This window comes from Olea europaea, chromosome 19 (genome assembly GCF_002742605.1).
Source record: "Olea europaea var. sylvestris chromosome 19, O_europaea_v1, whole genome shotgun sequence".
In the NCBI taxonomy this organism is placed as follows: Eukaryota; Viridiplantae; Streptophyta; class Magnoliopsida; order Lamiales; family Oleaceae; genus Olea; species Olea europaea.
The window spans coordinates 13,009,473-13,025,869 of NC_036255.1; the positions used below are offsets into that span (position 1 = coordinate 13,009,473).

Genomic DNA, 16,397 nt, shown 5'->3' on the forward strand with positions numbered 1-16,397 from the left:
TAATATTACTTTATTGGCAAATTACGACACCCCAAAGCCGTACTACAATCACCGCGTTATACTTTGGGCGTAATCAGCACTCTTCCCCAGAGATCCAGTCTTATACAAGAATCCTTCCCGATTGATTGATGGGACACCCATCATAGAATGCGAATGTCTTGTCTTGTCAATGTAGCGGCGGAGCCGCCGATTAATAAATGTATAGCAGGCTAGGAAGTCAAGTGTGATGTCTAATTTGACATGTAAACTTACGAGATGAGGCCACGTGTACTCTCAACCGAGGGCCACGATCTAACTTGTAATACTATAAATACTTCCCCATGCATCTCTCACAAGGAGAATGCAAGATTCAATATAAGACCCAAGATTACATATTCTTTGCTCTCATAACACACTTTATACAACAACCTGTTTACTGCCTTACATTACAATACTATACGAATCCATCTTCGCATTCTACAAATATGAATTGGTAATTATTGTACATTCGTTATGCAAACATTTCGCAGGATTCCAAACGTTCTCGTCTCGCATTGTTGAGCCGCTCCCACGCCCTTGATTAGTCCATTTGAGACCGTCCACGTATCTTAGCATGTTGGACTAGGTTTGCGTGTGCACGAGTGGATCCGGTATCTGTTGGCAATATTTTTTAGAGTCAACAATAGTAATGGGAAGGAATCAATCATTAGTGTATTAAAAATTTAGATTGATAGATTGTGTAAACAATAATAATTTAGCAGTCTAAGTATACTGATTATAAAACTAGACATACTAATCGTTATATAGCTTTGAGATTGATGTATGGATAGGCTATGATTGCAATTTCCTTATTAAACCACATTGATGAGGAATTGTTTTACCAAATTCCTCTATATTATCAATTTATCTTGGATTTTCCTAACTCTTGGCTTTTTTATGATTTTATTTTATGATCTGAGCTGATGTTCTTGCACTGTTTATGACAGCATTTATAGGAGGAGGGAAATTCCTCTAAGCAGCACGAAGATACAGGAATGGTACTCACATAGATTACATTAATCACTTGATGCTAACGATATATCCAAAGGAAGTAATGCCTACGCCGGAAAATTAAGGTAAGAATTCCTATCTGATTACTGAAACGTAAGTTTTGAGGCAGGCCAAACCATTATGTTACTTTCTCTTTTACTCCAGCATGGTTGATCCTACTTTTATTGTAATTAGCAGAGCTCTTGTAATCTTGTTGGGAAGGGTTGAGGACGACTTATGATTTCCATTACAATTTGAAGTAACTTCTCCTTATCCCTCTTTTCATAACTATTTCTGTTTTTCGTAAGGTACTTTCTTATTTAAGAAAGAGATGTGCTTTCCAATGACTATATGTTCTGTGGTCCTTAAGAGGAAATTTCTAGTTGATTTCTTGTTGTATTCTCTGTTGACTGTTGGAAGGAACTGATGGGGATGTCTTTCTTTGTCAAGGGTAGACAACATAGGAGTTCATCAGTTGCATTTCCTTGCAAATATTTCATTATTTTCTGCTTTTTCTCCTTGAGGCTTTGCATGTAATCCATTTTTCAAAAAAAGGTTTACCATTTAAATTTATTTCCTTGCGTCGTTGAGACATTCAGCAAATTGTGTTTTTTCCCTTGTGACAGGTAGTATTTCCTTGGCACTAATTTCACAATCTATGATAGCCAACCACCACATAACGGAGCAAAGTCTTTAAGCAGTAGAGCTGTTCATCGTTTTGCAAGCAAACAGATAAGTCCACAAGTTCCCGCTGGTAATTTTGAAATTGGGCAGGTGTCCTTTAAGTTTAACCTCCTGAAGTCAAGCGTACCAAGGAGGATGGGTGCTCACTTCAGTGCTGAATATCAGAAGAAATGGCAGCCGACAAATCTCAAGATAATATAAAAATGAAGAAACCAGAGTCTGATATTGGATACACAATTTTGAAGAATAAAGCTCCAAGGTGGCACAAACACTTGGAATGTTAGTGCTTAAATTTTCATGGTAGGGTGACAGTTGCATCAGTAAAGAACTTTCAACTGGTTGCAACAATAGATCAAAGCAAGCCTGGTGGAAAAGGCGATGAGGAGACAGTACTTCTCCAGTTTGGGAAGGTCGGAGATGATACCTTCACTATGGATTATCAGCAGCCTTTGTCAGCTTTTCAGGCATTTGCAATTTGTCTAACCGGTCACCAGTTATGGAACAAAACTGGCGTTTGAGTAATTAACTGTTTATCCAGGAACCTTTGCTGGCTTTTTATATATGAGTACTTTTCCTTTGGGTCTTTTCTACAAGTGTATCTGACTGATCTCATTTAGTTGTTGTACAGTATATATTATACTATTCTAGTTTGAATCATAGCAAACATCTTCCTGGTTCTTTCACAAGTTCCATGTATAATAAAGGATGTTCGAAATTCAGATAAAACGCTACAGTGAAACAAAGGAGACATCAACATATTGCGAATCATGAGATGAGGGGAATCCTCAGAAAACATAACCCATTCACAAGGAAAGCCAAATCCATAATCCATACTATTAGCAGGTGATTATGACATCGGTTAGAAACAAGAGAAAATATGTTCATGGACACCGACACTTCTAGGACTGAAAACAACATTACAGTGCTTTTTTTCTTCTTTTTTTTTTAATACTCTACTTTCTGCTTGTTTTATTTCTTTCCTCGCAGTTTCACACCAAGGGCCCTTTCCAGTTTTGAAATAATCTGCTGATTTGGAATTGCCTTTCCAGATTCATATTCCTGGATAATTTGGGGCTTCTCATTTATCATCTGAAGGCAAGTATTACAAGCAATAATGAATTTTCATGTACAAAGTGCGAAGTTTGATGATTTATTTGTATGCAACCAAGTGAGGTAAAACAGACCTGAGCAAGCTGAGCCTGGGTCAATTTCTTGTCCAATCGAGCCTGCATGATGGCTTTCTTCAGTTCACTGGGCACCTTTTCATCTGAGACAACATGGAAAATATTAAAATGGGCGTGAAGGCCGATCATTAGAAGAAAAATAAATAAAACAAACCAAATTGCATTTGCCTAGGATTTGATTACTAATTACTCATATAAACTGAAGGGTCATTAAACTTTGCCTATACTCATGCACAATGAAATCATGCGGCCCTTAAAAAAAAGCCACCTAGGAGTTGGCCCACAACCAAAACCACAAAATGACAAACAACGAACAATATAAAACACATCAGATCCATTAAAAAGTACATATAGCATAGAACAGCTGGAACATGAAGCAAGTGCATGTAACTGGCCACAAGTTGGATCAGTACATTGCTAAATAAACATTGATAAATTGGATCAGGGTACATTAAGGCTGAAAACACGAAAACAAGTGTATTTTTTCCCATCAGGCCGTCCATTCAAACAGTAATAGAGTAGCTAATTAATGGACAAGGCACAACATTCAGTAATCTTTTCAATAATGCGTTAAAAGAACAGTTTCCAAAATTTTGACAGCACATTTGAAAGAAGCATCAACTGAAGCATTTACATGTTGAAATAATGATCCCGCCATAAAAAAAAAAAAAAAAAAAAAAAAAAAAAAAAAAAAAAAAAAAAAAAAAAAAAAAAAAAAAAAAAAAAAAAAAAAAAAAAAAAAAAAAAGGATTTTTAATCATTCTGCAAGGAAATAGCTCAGTCCACCTACCCACCCGTAGGCACCCGTGAAATGAGGAAATGAAAATGTTCCCTAGGTGATAAGTCAGAAATGTAGGTAGGAATGATAATCTCAAGAGAATATATTTATCTTCAATTCAACAAATGAAGCACATTTAAGTTTCCTCATTTCTGAGAGGAAAAGCGGAGAAAGTGTCATTAGAGACAAATTGCATATCATGACAACAGAAAGGGATATCCAGTTAAACCCGTCCATAGCATATAGATGGTAAAAGCAGGACGATCACTTGAGAAAGTACAGAAGCTAAATTATTTGCCCATAAACACAGCATGTCTGCAATTGTTCTTCAAATTGCACGAGAAACTCATTTTTTTTTTCCAGTTTCTTAACAACTCCCACATAAAAGGATGTCTTATGTAAAGGAGGCAATTTTTATTGTTTTATTCACTTTTACTATTTTCTGTCATCTTCTCTTCAGATCTGAAAAATATAGGATACGTGATGTTTCTAGATAAAAATTGAAAAGACTTCATAAATATTACAGAAAGGAGAGATTGCATGATCATACCAAAATATAGTGGCCTGCACATGCCTTAACAAATGCAAATGATAATTTCATGAAACAAGCATCGCAAATTAATCACAAAAAATTCCCTAAAAAGAACCAAACCATTGCACTTACGAGCCAAATTTTCTGTGTCCTCATCAAGTTTCCTCGTGTTCAAGGTAGTGCTGCTTGAGGCAGCTTTGTTTGTCCCCGCATTAGCTGCAGCGAAAGAGGATAAGTGTTAGAAGCAACAAACAAAGCTAGATCTACTCAAAGGTCGTTAACACTTCCATAAAAATCAAGCTAAACAGTAGATGAGGGAAAACAAGAACTCAACTTAGAAAAGGATTCTGAATCTTAGAGGAGAAATGCGTAACTTTGGCAACTTGTCTCACAATATACAAATGAGAACAATATGGGTATTTTGTTTTTGCATAGAACACAAAGGGGGGCTGACATCAACAGGACTGTCAGCCCAGAATAGAGATGTTAGCCATTGTCCTGGTAGATATTAATCTGAAAGTTTTCTTCTGGAGGATCCCTATGTTGAACATTGCATTGAATATGCTCTCTCACTCTATATAAATGAAAACAAAACGAGTATTTTTTTTAGCCCCTGTTTGGTTCAGCTTAAAAAGTGAATTAATATCTAAGTCAAAGACAACAATTAATTATAACCACACATGGTATGGGACCCACAACTTTTCAATAACATATTCCAACAATTTTTATCAAATTCTACTAAAAATCTTATTTTTATCTCAACCAAACAGCAGCTTAGTGTAAAACGCAAACTGGAATGACATCAACATGTATGTCAGTCCGGTTGCCCATTGTCCTGGTAGTCTTCTTCTTTTCATATTCGTAACAGGTAATATCCATGCTAAGGTATAATCTGCTTTGCTCTAGTTAGTACCGAGATACATTACGCAAATGGAAACTAAATGATATGTATTTTAGTGACGAAAAGTAAAAAATAGAAACAAATCATAGACAACCAAAGCCCACTTGAAATAGAGAATACAAAAGTTTTCGATAAGCAACAAGTCAGAGATAAGCGGACCTTCATTTGAACTAAATTTGTGGAATGGAATCAGGGGATTGAAATTTCGAAACTTTCAATCCAATATGAAGTTTCGATTCAGAAATTGCAATTCCTAGGCCCCAACTATTTTCCACAATTCTCTTAACTAGAGGTAAATCAACCGTTAGGATAAGAGGCTAGAGATTGGAAGAACAAATTTTTTCATGAATAATTGCACAAAAGAATGAATTATAGAACATTAATCATTGCAAAGCATTACATCCATAACTGAAAGAAAGAAGCCCGCATGTACATATTTCATATATGTGAAAACACATAAACACAGATATGACTATTGAGAAAAACTCGATAAAAAAAACATTGGTGATGTCAATTAATTTTCTTCGAAATATATAAAAACGTTACCGGATAAAATAAAAAATTATACTGACAGAAAAGAACAATGTTAATTTTCCACCACCAAAAAAAAAAAAAAAAAACCAAAAAAAAAACGGGTATATGTGAAAACACATAAACACAGATATGACTATTGAGAAAAACTCGATAAAAAAAACATTGGTGATGTCAATTAATTTTCTTCGAAATATATAAAAACGTTACCGGATAAAATAAAAAATTATACTGACAGAAAAGAACAATGTTAATTTTCCACCACCAAAAAAAAAAAAAAAAAGCCATATATACAACGGTGCACAATATACTCAGAAACTTACACTTCCTGACTGTTTCGATCTCAGCGCCGGAGCGACGGGCGGCGTTAACAGCTTTTTCATCCTTGCGGGCGGCTGCGGTGGGGGCCTTCTTGCGAATCACAACTGGTTCCCAATCCTGTGATATTCCTGACATTTTTCTTGCTTTCTACCTTTACTTTTTTCTCTGAAGAAAAAAAAGATCTACCAGCCTCTCGTGCTTAATCCAGTGAGTTGCGAAGGGGACGAGATATTTATAGACGGTGAAGATTTTTGGGTGTTTGGTTGCACATCCAAATGGAATATTTTCATTACAGATGGGATCCTCAATCTGTTGAAAATATAGCAATTAGAGCCAGCAGTAATATATTAATAAATATATATATCTCTAGCTTCCCCTATAGCGTAGATCTAGTATATAAAAGGTACTCTAGCCTTGTCTCAATGCTAGCTTTTGCTAAACAGACTTAGCCCCTGTTTGACTCTCATATTTTCTAAATTTTAATGTTTAAAATAATATTTTTTTGAAAAATATGTGGTTTAAAAAAATAAAAAAATTTCAATTTACGTGTAATATTATTTTATGGAATCGTGTGATTGGAAATAAGAAAGAGGAAAAAAATGAAAGAAAATAGGAGCCAAACGAGGGGCTTAGATTGTAATTAGGGAACAGAATAGGAGAGTTGTCGAAGCCGTTAACTAACAATTGCAGCTAAAAAGAAAAGTTCCACATCCAATTGACAATTTTTTTCCTTGAATTTGATTAAAAATTTATTTATTTATTTGGTTTAGAATATGATTTTAATTTTATGTTTAATGAAACAAAAAGTAAAATAAAGGGTTGATAGTTTTGTATTTTCTTTTATTTCGACTAAAATTTTGAGTTTTTAATCAAATAAGGGAAAAAATTGTCCATTGGGGACTAGACTGCCACAAAAGCTGATAGATTGGGGACTTACTTTCTACATGTTTAATAGATTAGCACACCAAATGTGATTTTAACTTTCTTATCCCCATAGTTATATTCAGTGCAATAAAAGCCTTTCATTTTTTATTTTTTGGGCATCCACGAAATCCCGTACAACCACTATGTCCTAAATGTCTCGCCGCTTACACACGACGGATCTCGGCTGTATAGCCTGCGACGCCTTAACCGATCTCGGAGCCGGCAAGGAAGGCTGGCTCGTCGACAATCCCGACCTCCTAATTTCCCTTGACACCCACTCCGTAGCTTTCGCCAATCGCTCCCTAATTCTCATCCTTCATTGGTCATCCTCCAACAATGGCGGGCCAGACCCCGATAAAAACCGGGTCATCAAGATTCGACCCGACCTCTCCCCAATTGAATCCGAGTACATTTCCGCTGTCGAGTGGCTTGTCTTTGATGATGAAGTCAGCAGCGTGCTCGCCGTGGGAACCTCGTGTGGCTACCTCTTGATTTATTCTCTCCATGGCATTCTCATTCACAAACAGGTTGGCAATTTTGGATGTGTATAAATATTATGTTATTTTTATTGTGTTTATATTTTGTGCATGGAATTAGGTGAAGTTTGGATCTTTAATTTGATTAGGGTGATTCTTGAGGATTGGGTGAAATATAAATTTTACGGTTTATATTGAATTATAATATATTATTCGGTGAATGAATTACTGCTGACTGACTTAACTGAATCTGATAGTTGTTTACTGGATGATGATATCTGAAGTACGTAGCCCCTAACTGTAGTTTTGATCGATGCATCCTCTGTTGTTATTATAACCTGTCTATAAGTTCAAATTAAAGGTTTTGTTTCAATGGCTGGTTGACGTTTGCAGATAGTGAACACCGGAAAGATTCTAAAGTTGAGGGTCCGTGGAACTAAGAGAGATTTAACAGAAGATACATCGTCGGAGGAGGTTTGTGTTGTTATGCCAGGCGTTATTGCAAGGTTTGAAGGATCTGACATTCAGGTATGTGATTATTCTACTCTTTTGTTTACCTACGTGATTTTCAGTGGATAAATTCTCTTGGCATATTGGTCTCATGATTTTACCACTAAAAGATCGAACTATATCCTAGATCACCCTTTTCAGCTTCTTCTTTTTTTCTTTTTTTCTTTTTTTTCCATTGTATAGTTGCCCACTAGTTTGATATTTTCCCAAAGTTCTGATATGTGTCCTTGATGAGATGTAGAACATGCTGCAACGATGGTTTCAAGGGACAGATTCTCAGTCTTGGAATGATTCTCTTGATAAGATAGATTTGGAGAATTCTGAATCATCTTTTACAAGGCTTCCTTACCAGCTGTGGAATGTTAGCAAATATGGACCATGTTCTGATGCTGCTATTACTGGTGTCATGCCTCCACCTCTGATGGAAATCCAGGTAGTTAAATACTTTAGATTATCTCTTTATATATTATTTTGAGTACTAATCACAGTGCTCATCAATTAAGATTGTTAAAACTTTTAAACAATGTTACTATCTTATCTGAAGCTTTAGCGTATTGCTTTTTAAAAGTTTTATATCAACGTTCTCTTCTTGCCCATCCATTCTTTTGCTTTTTCCCTTTCCTATTCCTCCCTTCTGTGGCTAATGACTTTGTATATATGTTTAAATTCTTTGAACCCAGTGTCTTTTGCAACTTTCTGAATTTATTCTGGTATTTCAATTCAGCTGCTTTTATTGTTGGGCAGTCAAGTCAACATTACTATTGTGCAGTCACTATTGGAGATGACGCCGTAATTTCAGCATTTAGGTTAGTGTGGTGAGCTTTTTGGTTATAATTTCTATAGAATCCCTCGCCCTGGAAAATTTACTGTTTCTGTTTTCATTATGCTATAGCTTCTACAGTTTCCGTATTTTCCTCCTTAATTGATCTTTTGTTTCATATTTCAAGACTTTCAGAGGACAAGAGCAGATCACTACTAGGAGCTATTCTGTCCAAAGTTGTTCCTGCAACATTTTCGACAATAGCTTCATTTTCAAAATTGATATGGCGTAGTGAACAAAAGCCCACAAAAAAGCCAGAAGTGAACACTCAACCATTTGCTGGAGGTGTGATAATTGCCTTTAATTGTTTTTAAATTAACACGTTATTCTTGGTGAATTTTTTGCTGTCAAATTTCTGGAGAGTGACAAATCTAATTTCTAAGCCAAATATGTAGGTATAGATGATTAATACTTCTATAGATTATCATTTGGCCATCAAAGATGCTGACATGTTGCACTACAAACTAAAAACTTTTACTTTGTGGCAGCCTCTCCATTGACTTGTTTGAAGGATCACCCAAGGAAAGGCGAGAAGCTTACATTGTCCCCTAATGGTACTTTGGCTGCAATAACTGATTCACTTGGACGAATTTTGCTGTTGGACACTCAAGCTCTTGTGGTGGTGCGCTTGTGGAAGGTTTGTGACCGCATATGCTATTTATTGTGTTTCAAGGTAACAATGCTAATCTTTTTTTATCTTTGTTTCTCTTTCAGGGATATCGTGATGCACACTGCCTATTTATGGAGATGCTTGTCAATAAAGATACAGCAGCTTCACCTTCTGCTTATTATGGTTACTCAAAGAGTGACTATTGCCTTTGTCTGGCCATCCATGCACCTCGAAAAGGAATAGTTGAGGTACCATTCTCTTGCATGCCAGCACTCCTTATTTGGAAAGATAGTCTACCCGAGCACTTTCACTGTGAAAAAAAAGCAGCAGCTTAAATCTTGCATTTCTGCTGTTTGATTGTTCTTGAAATTTAATATATCCTATTGAGACTGATGCATCTTTCTTATATGATATTGTGTGTGTTCAGCTAAGCTTTAACACTTCACTCAAGTATGTAATTATTGAAATAAATTATTTTTTATTTGGTCAAAGTTGGAAACAAAAGACTTACTTTTTCATTAAGTTAAGTTGCATTAAAAAATTTCAACTTGTTTTACATGAAAGTGATATATCCAAATGTGTTTGGAAACAAAAAATTTTAGAACTTAACCAAATATGCTGTCTGTTCTTATATATATATATATATATATATTTTTTTTTTTCAAATTACTGCTACACAAAACCCGCCACCTCCAACGTGTGCATGCATGTACATATATACAAGCATATGTTGTTAATTACTGAGAAATTTCGCTAAAATGATCTACTGCATTGGGTTTGATGGATGATGTGGTTTTGCATTCAATTGAATTATGGTTGTTAAAAATAACTTGGTTTCTTGCAGGTTTGGCAGATGAGGACAGGACCTCGACTCTTAACGATGCCATGTCCTAGAGGTAGCAAAATACTACAACCAACGTACAGATTTAATTCAGAAATGACAACTTCGTCATCGCATATACCATTGGAAGTATTCTTTCTGAATGGAGACTCTAGTCAAATATCTGTTCTTAAGCATTGACCTTACTCATGTGCAAAGGCGTTCTTAGAAAACATGTCAAGTTGATGAACGTTACAATGTTTCTTAAATTTGATGCATATTCTAGGTTGTGTACAATGAAGTGCAATCCTGTTAAAGTTGTTCGTTGTTGTTTTGAAATTTTGGAAATGGGAAACGGCCTTCACAATGTATTACAATTTACAAACATCAATCAATCTGTTTCAGGGGACTGACAACTTTTTGTTGCAATCAAGGCATTGTCCTGTCCCCAACCCGGGATAGGGAGAATTATTCTTGTTATAAAATGTGTCTGGTCACTTTGGGCAGACGCCCCCCTGTCCCCAACCCAGGACGGGGAGAATTATTCTTGTTATAAAATGTATCTGGTCACTTTGATTCAAGAATTTGAGTCATCCTGCTGTTTAAATATTGTAGATCATTCTTGTTTTTTTATATTAGAGAAATACGGATTTGTCTGTACATACTTGGATAATATATTATATTATCCCTAGTTGGACAGATTTCTTAGTCTCTAAATCAATATTTTAAGAGGATGTTTAAAGCAACTTCTTACCTACTTTCTTTAACATTTTTTTTATTTTTTATATATGTTTGATTATGCTTAAAAATCGACTCTAAATAAATTGTAGAGTCACATAGACTAATTACAAGCAGCATTTAATCTCAAGCTAACATGGTGAAGCCGTGAAGGTATTGAATAAAGATTCGTGGTTATTTAAAACTAATAATGAAAATAAATTTTAATTGTAAAAAAATTTAAATATTTATTGTTTTTTTTAGCCAAACCTTAAAAATAAGATAAAAAGACGTTAAAACAAAATAGTCAACACCTCACCAATATTTCGTGTGCGAAACTTTGTCATCAAATAGATGTAGCGAACTTTTGGAATCTTTTTTGGAGTAATTCGAATATGCTGAAAAAGTTAAACGAAGTAATTCCTTAATTATGGTTTTGACTAAAGCGCACATTTAATTAATCAGTCAGAATGTGAGTGTCGAAAAAAAAAAAAAAAAATATATATATATATATATATATATATATATAGTCTATTCGGTCTTCATTTGATATTATTGGATAGGGATGTACAAAAAATCGCGAAACCGCAAATCAAACCAAAACTGTTGAATTCAAATCATTGGTTCGAGTCCACATGGACATGCAATTTTTTCCTATCAAACCAAACCAAACCGTTTCAAAACGGTTTAGTTTAGGTTTTGATTTTCTAAAATCGCACAAAATTGAACAGAACCATTTTAAATTTTTTTAATTAAAACATTAATTTAATTAATTTATAAGTTTGCACTTCTTAGAAAAATACCAATTTAGTAATACAAATTACAATTTGCCTATTGAAATAATTATAGAAAGTAAATTAGATTCATCATTATTGGCCTATGATTTAACAAGTTCACAACAAATGTCTTCACCCGATATCTAAACTAAACTAAAATTTATTCCCAAAATCATATGAAATTGAAAAAAAAAAACGACAATCCAAATTATAATTCAACAAAACTACGATAGCAAATCACGTCCAAAGTTTTAGAAGCCCTGATATAAACTCTCATTTCTCAAACATTAGACGTTTGTCTAATACTGTTGAATGAATCGTCAGTCGCCTTTTTGCTTGTTAGTCTACTAATTTTTACGTTACTTGCATATTTCTCTCCTCTCTCTTGATAAATCTCAAATTTTCACTCAAACCATTTTTCATTGTTATTTCTTTTATTTGTTGTTTTCACTCTCACTCCCAATGTAAACGAGAAAGTTTTCTAGTTATCTATGTGAGGATATTGACAAATGTAAAAGAAAAATGTGGGGGGAAGAGGACTCAAACAAAAAAGTACATGCAGTCTCCTGGGACAAAGTTTGCAAGCCCCCGAACTCTATTCAATAGGATTGAATGGTCGGGTCGAGGAGCCCCCCTTAACGCTGACCCCCCCATTCCCCCTCGGGGGGAGAGGAGCTCGGATCGATACTGTCCCTTACTCAATTCCTAGGGAATTGCATGCAGGGGGGATCGGTACGAGCCTTACTCAATTCATACTCATTCTATAACTCTGAGTACCGAAGGTTCTAAAGAGCAACTCAAGGGCTACTAAGAACCCAAAGAACTCTTAGCTCCTCCGTTCGTGCGCCCTACCCAAGGCTCACTCTCTCAAGCCCAGCTCTGCCAAGAGCAATAGCGAAGCGGTTTAAGACGCCCCGACGAAGGGTACCAGGTGGTGAATCAGGCCGACCCATTAATCCAATTTGAGGAATAAACGAACTCTTTCCATTTTTTTAGGGGCTTGGAGCTGATGAAGCCTTCTTTCTTCTCGGTCCGCTTTGGCTCATGATCTTGAGCTCGCTGCTCTTGGCCTCAACTTGGCTTCTTCTTGGAGTCCTTGCCTTTTCGATACTTTAGGCCCTTGCCCTTGTCCTGGTCTCAACTCCCCCTGGCTAAGTACTTTCAATGACGCAGGCTAGTTGCCTGTGCCGCCCCTAAATCTTGGACATTTTGGCGCAGGTATACATTTGTGAGTTGTGGTTTGAATAGAAAAATGACTGTTTGTGTGCTTAGATGATTAATGAACTTGTTTTTAGTTTGGAAAGAACAAAAACGGAGCGTATTGATTTTGTGAAAATGTTAAAGTTCCCTAATTGGTATTACTATCTTCTACTTTCATAAAGTAGTTAGAGAATGTATATCTAAATATATCACGTTCAATTCTTATTTAACATCCCACTAATAAGACAAAAGGAGTTTTAACCACACTATAATAGTAGAATGTGACATATACCTTTACCAATCGATATGTAACAATATGAAAGTTAAATAAGAAAAGGTAAATAAAAAAGAAAAAAAAATATTCATGAGTTTCATGATATAAATATGAATGTAATTTAACATTTACTATTATTAATTCTTATTTAAACTTATATGCTAACTTATTTTAAATATATTGCTATAATGTCAATTGGTAAACGCGAATTAAACCGAACCAAATCACAAATTATGGTTTGATTTGGTTTGAAAAAAATTTAAATCGCATGAAATAATTTAAGTTGAAAATATAGCATAAATCGCCCAAATCGACTGCGTTCACCCCTATTATTGGATTTCGATAAATTCGTCTAATATTAGTTGTCATTTTAGAAATAACAACTTTTGTATGTGGAAGTAACAGAGTAATAAAAATGAGTGAATATGATATTTTTAACTCAATAAAAATCAGCAAATAAATATTGTATGTGAACTGGAGCTTCTAGAAACAATGATGGAATACCCTATTTGGCCTACATTTTTTAACAGTGATTTAACATCATTTCAATCACACATTCTTTAATAAAATAATATTACACGCAAATTCAAAATTTTTCATTATTTTTTAACCACGTATTTCTCATCAATACACTATTTAAAAATACATTCTTATGGAAATAATGTGGCTCAAACAAGGGCTAAAATTTTGCTTTAGGAAACATTATATGAGACAACCATATAGTTGCAAATTTCGTTCAATTTGTCGAATGACCGCAAAACAAAAGTTCAATGTTTATATTCACAAAAATCTACTCAGTTTTCATCTTCATTGACGCGGCAATGAAAAAATTGTTTGTCCTTTTCATCAACTGCTAAAAGGTAAAGTCATGTAGAGATGTAAATTTGGCTCTTCGGTTTGAGCGGCTCATGGCTCAACCTGGGAAAAGCTCGAGCAGTCTTGACTTGTGGCTCGAAAAAATCGAGTCGAGTCTTGGGCCGAATCCCATTTCGGGTCGTCGACTCGAGCCTGAGCTACACAACGACTCATTTTACAGTTAATTGAAAGTTGACAAAAAAACGAATAAAATAAAAAAAATAAATGTTAGCCAAAAAATGAAAACGTATATATTTAAAAACAACAGCAGATTAGTTGTCGATAAAGCTGCTAGCTTTATAGCTACACATAACTGCCTTAAACAGGCAGTAATTATGGTGAGAGCGGGGATGAAATTTGAATTTCAAATTTAGTTTAAATTGTTTGATTTTTTAGTTATAAATATGAGTTAAATATTTGAGTCTCATATCAATTTTCTTCAATCAGTTTTAACTTGTAGTATTCTAGTTTTAAGTTTCAACTTCAATCTCTAATTTCTTTGCTCTAATATTCAAATTTTTTTACTCTAATATTCAGTATCTTTTGTTATAATAACAATAGAATATAGATAAATTTAACCAATGATGAGATTAATCAATTTTAGGGTAGTTGATGCATCTCAAAATGTTCCAATTAATTTAGAGGATATTGAAGAAGAAGAAGTACTTGAGACTACTAAAAGGTCAAAAAAAATCCTTGGATTGTTGGCAACATATGATACATAAAAAAGTTGGTGTTTAAAATGGAGTTGATATTTAAAAAGTATGTTGCAATTACTTTGGTAGCAAATAATTTAGTTGGAAGCTCGGTTCAAGCACAATGCATTTGAATAGGCACATATTGAAGAGTTGCAAAGCAAAACTTGTTGGTCTAAACAAAAAGCAGACCGAACTAGTGTTTGACACTTCTAGTTATACTCTTTTCCACCTTTGTATATTCACATGAAATATTTCGTGAATGAATGGCTACATACACGATTGTAGTAGAAATGCGGCTTACGATTATAGACTCAATACACTTTACCTGACTCGTGCAGAATTATCTCCAATTCAAGTATACTTCTTATTGTAGAAATGCTTTTCGTTCAGATATTGTGAATTATTTAACAAAAGAAACCAAATTGTATTGAACAACTAAAATATTTTAATAGTGTTATATCGTTTACCTTTGATTTATGGATCGGTATTAATAAAAAAAAAGGTTATATTACTATTACGGCTCATTACATTGATCACCTATGACTTTTATATAAAAGAATTATTGCATTTCAATGTGTAAAATATCATCATAATGTAACTAATATATACATAATTTTAAAAAATATTATACAAAAATATGGTATGCAAGAAATTGTTCGAAATTTTATTTTTGATAGTGCTGGTGTGAACAAACTTGTTATCGATAAATTTATTAATGACCTTAACCCTGCATTTGAAAATTTATTTTTTCTTCAACTTTGTGTATGCCACATTATCAATTTGATTGTAAATATAAATTAGAACATATAAAATTACATTAAGATAAAAATAGACAAGTAATAAATTCTATTATCATGTCATCAGCCAGAAAGCAAGTATTTAATAGTTTGTGTGCAGGATACAGCTTACATGAAAAATCATTTGTCATTGGAAGATTGAAAAATGATCTATTGCATTTTGTTTGAAGAATTTTTTAAAACCTTTTTTCGATGCCACAAAAAAATGTAATGATATTTATTAATCTACATATTCACTTATTTTACAACACTTTTTCTACATTTCACAAACCTTCTATAAATATATGAATTTGTCAATTTTTGTGGATGTAATTCACTCAATATAGTTAAAATTTCGTAAATATTGAATAGAATTGCCCTTGTTATTTCTTTGTGCTTCGGGATAGACCTTCGACTTAATTAAATTGGCACAAAAGCTATTATAAAGAGGATTTTGAATTTCATGAATTTGGAATTATCACATGTGCATATAGAATCTATATTATGTGAAATGTACAACTATTATGTTGAAAAAGGATGTCATGATTCTACTTCCCAAAGGTTTTTTTTTTTTGAAGAAATATTCAACAAATTTAAATGATTCATGAAATTATTTGGATACCAATACAAGTATTCCCTCATTTAGTTATAATTCATCAATATTTAAAGCGACAAATGTTAGTGGTACAAATCTTGAAATTCTCTCTAGTTAGCTAGGTATATGTGCATAAACATTCGTAGTGGTTTACAACCAAAATAATTATAGATTTTTTAGTCTTCTATCATGGTGGCGTATTATAATTGTATCAAAAATTACATGTGATTTACTGATATCTCTGGTGTTTACGGTGGCATCGAAGGCTGCAGTTAGTTTAGGTAGTTGAATTTTATTAGACGAGTGATCAAGAATAAAAAGAAGATATATTGGAAGCTTTAATATGCTTGAAGGATTGAAAACGTACGAAATTACATATTCAAGAACAAGTTGACAGTATAGTGACC

At 34.0% G+C, this 16,397-nt stretch overlaps 2 protein-coding genes and 1 pseudogene across 2 annotated transcripts; 2 read left to right on the forward strand and 1 right to left on the reverse strand.

The window, feature by feature from the left end:
* Window positions 1–255: 255 nt before the first annotated feature.
* LOC111368373 lies at window positions 256–2,214 on the forward strand (annotated as a pseudogene).
* Window positions 2,215–2,386: 172 nt separating this feature from the next.
* Window positions 2,387–6,164, reverse strand: LOC111368880 (multiprotein-bridging factor 1a-like). The gene is made up of 4 exons (XM_022990367.1): window positions 5,942–6,164; window positions 4,319–4,402; window positions 2,877–2,959; window positions 2,387–2,781 (listed from the first exon to the last, which is right to left on the reverse strand). Exons 1-4 carry the CDS (start codon window positions 6,072–6,074, stop codon window positions 2,662–2,664), a joined length of 420 nt encoding a protein of 139 aa, XP_022846135.1. The 5' UTR covers window positions 6,075–6,164; the 3' UTR covers window positions 2,387–2,661.
* Window positions 6,165–6,967: 803 nt separating this feature from the next.
* LOC111368881 (rab3 GTPase-activating protein non-catalytic subunit) lies at window positions 6,968–10,570 on the forward strand. Its single transcript, XM_022990369.1, has 8 exons — window positions 6,968–7,390; window positions 7,733–7,867; window positions 8,091–8,282; window positions 8,594–8,655; window positions 8,797–8,954; window positions 9,158–9,306; window positions 9,384–9,527; window positions 10,124–10,570. The coding sequence occupies exons 1-8, from the start codon at window positions 7,016–7,018 to the stop codon at window positions 10,298–10,300; spliced, it is 1,392 nt and encodes a 463-aa protein (XP_022846137.1). The 5' UTR covers window positions 6,968–7,015; the 3' UTR covers window positions 10,301–10,570.
* The last annotated feature ends 5,827 nt before the right edge of the window (window positions 10,571–16,397 follow it).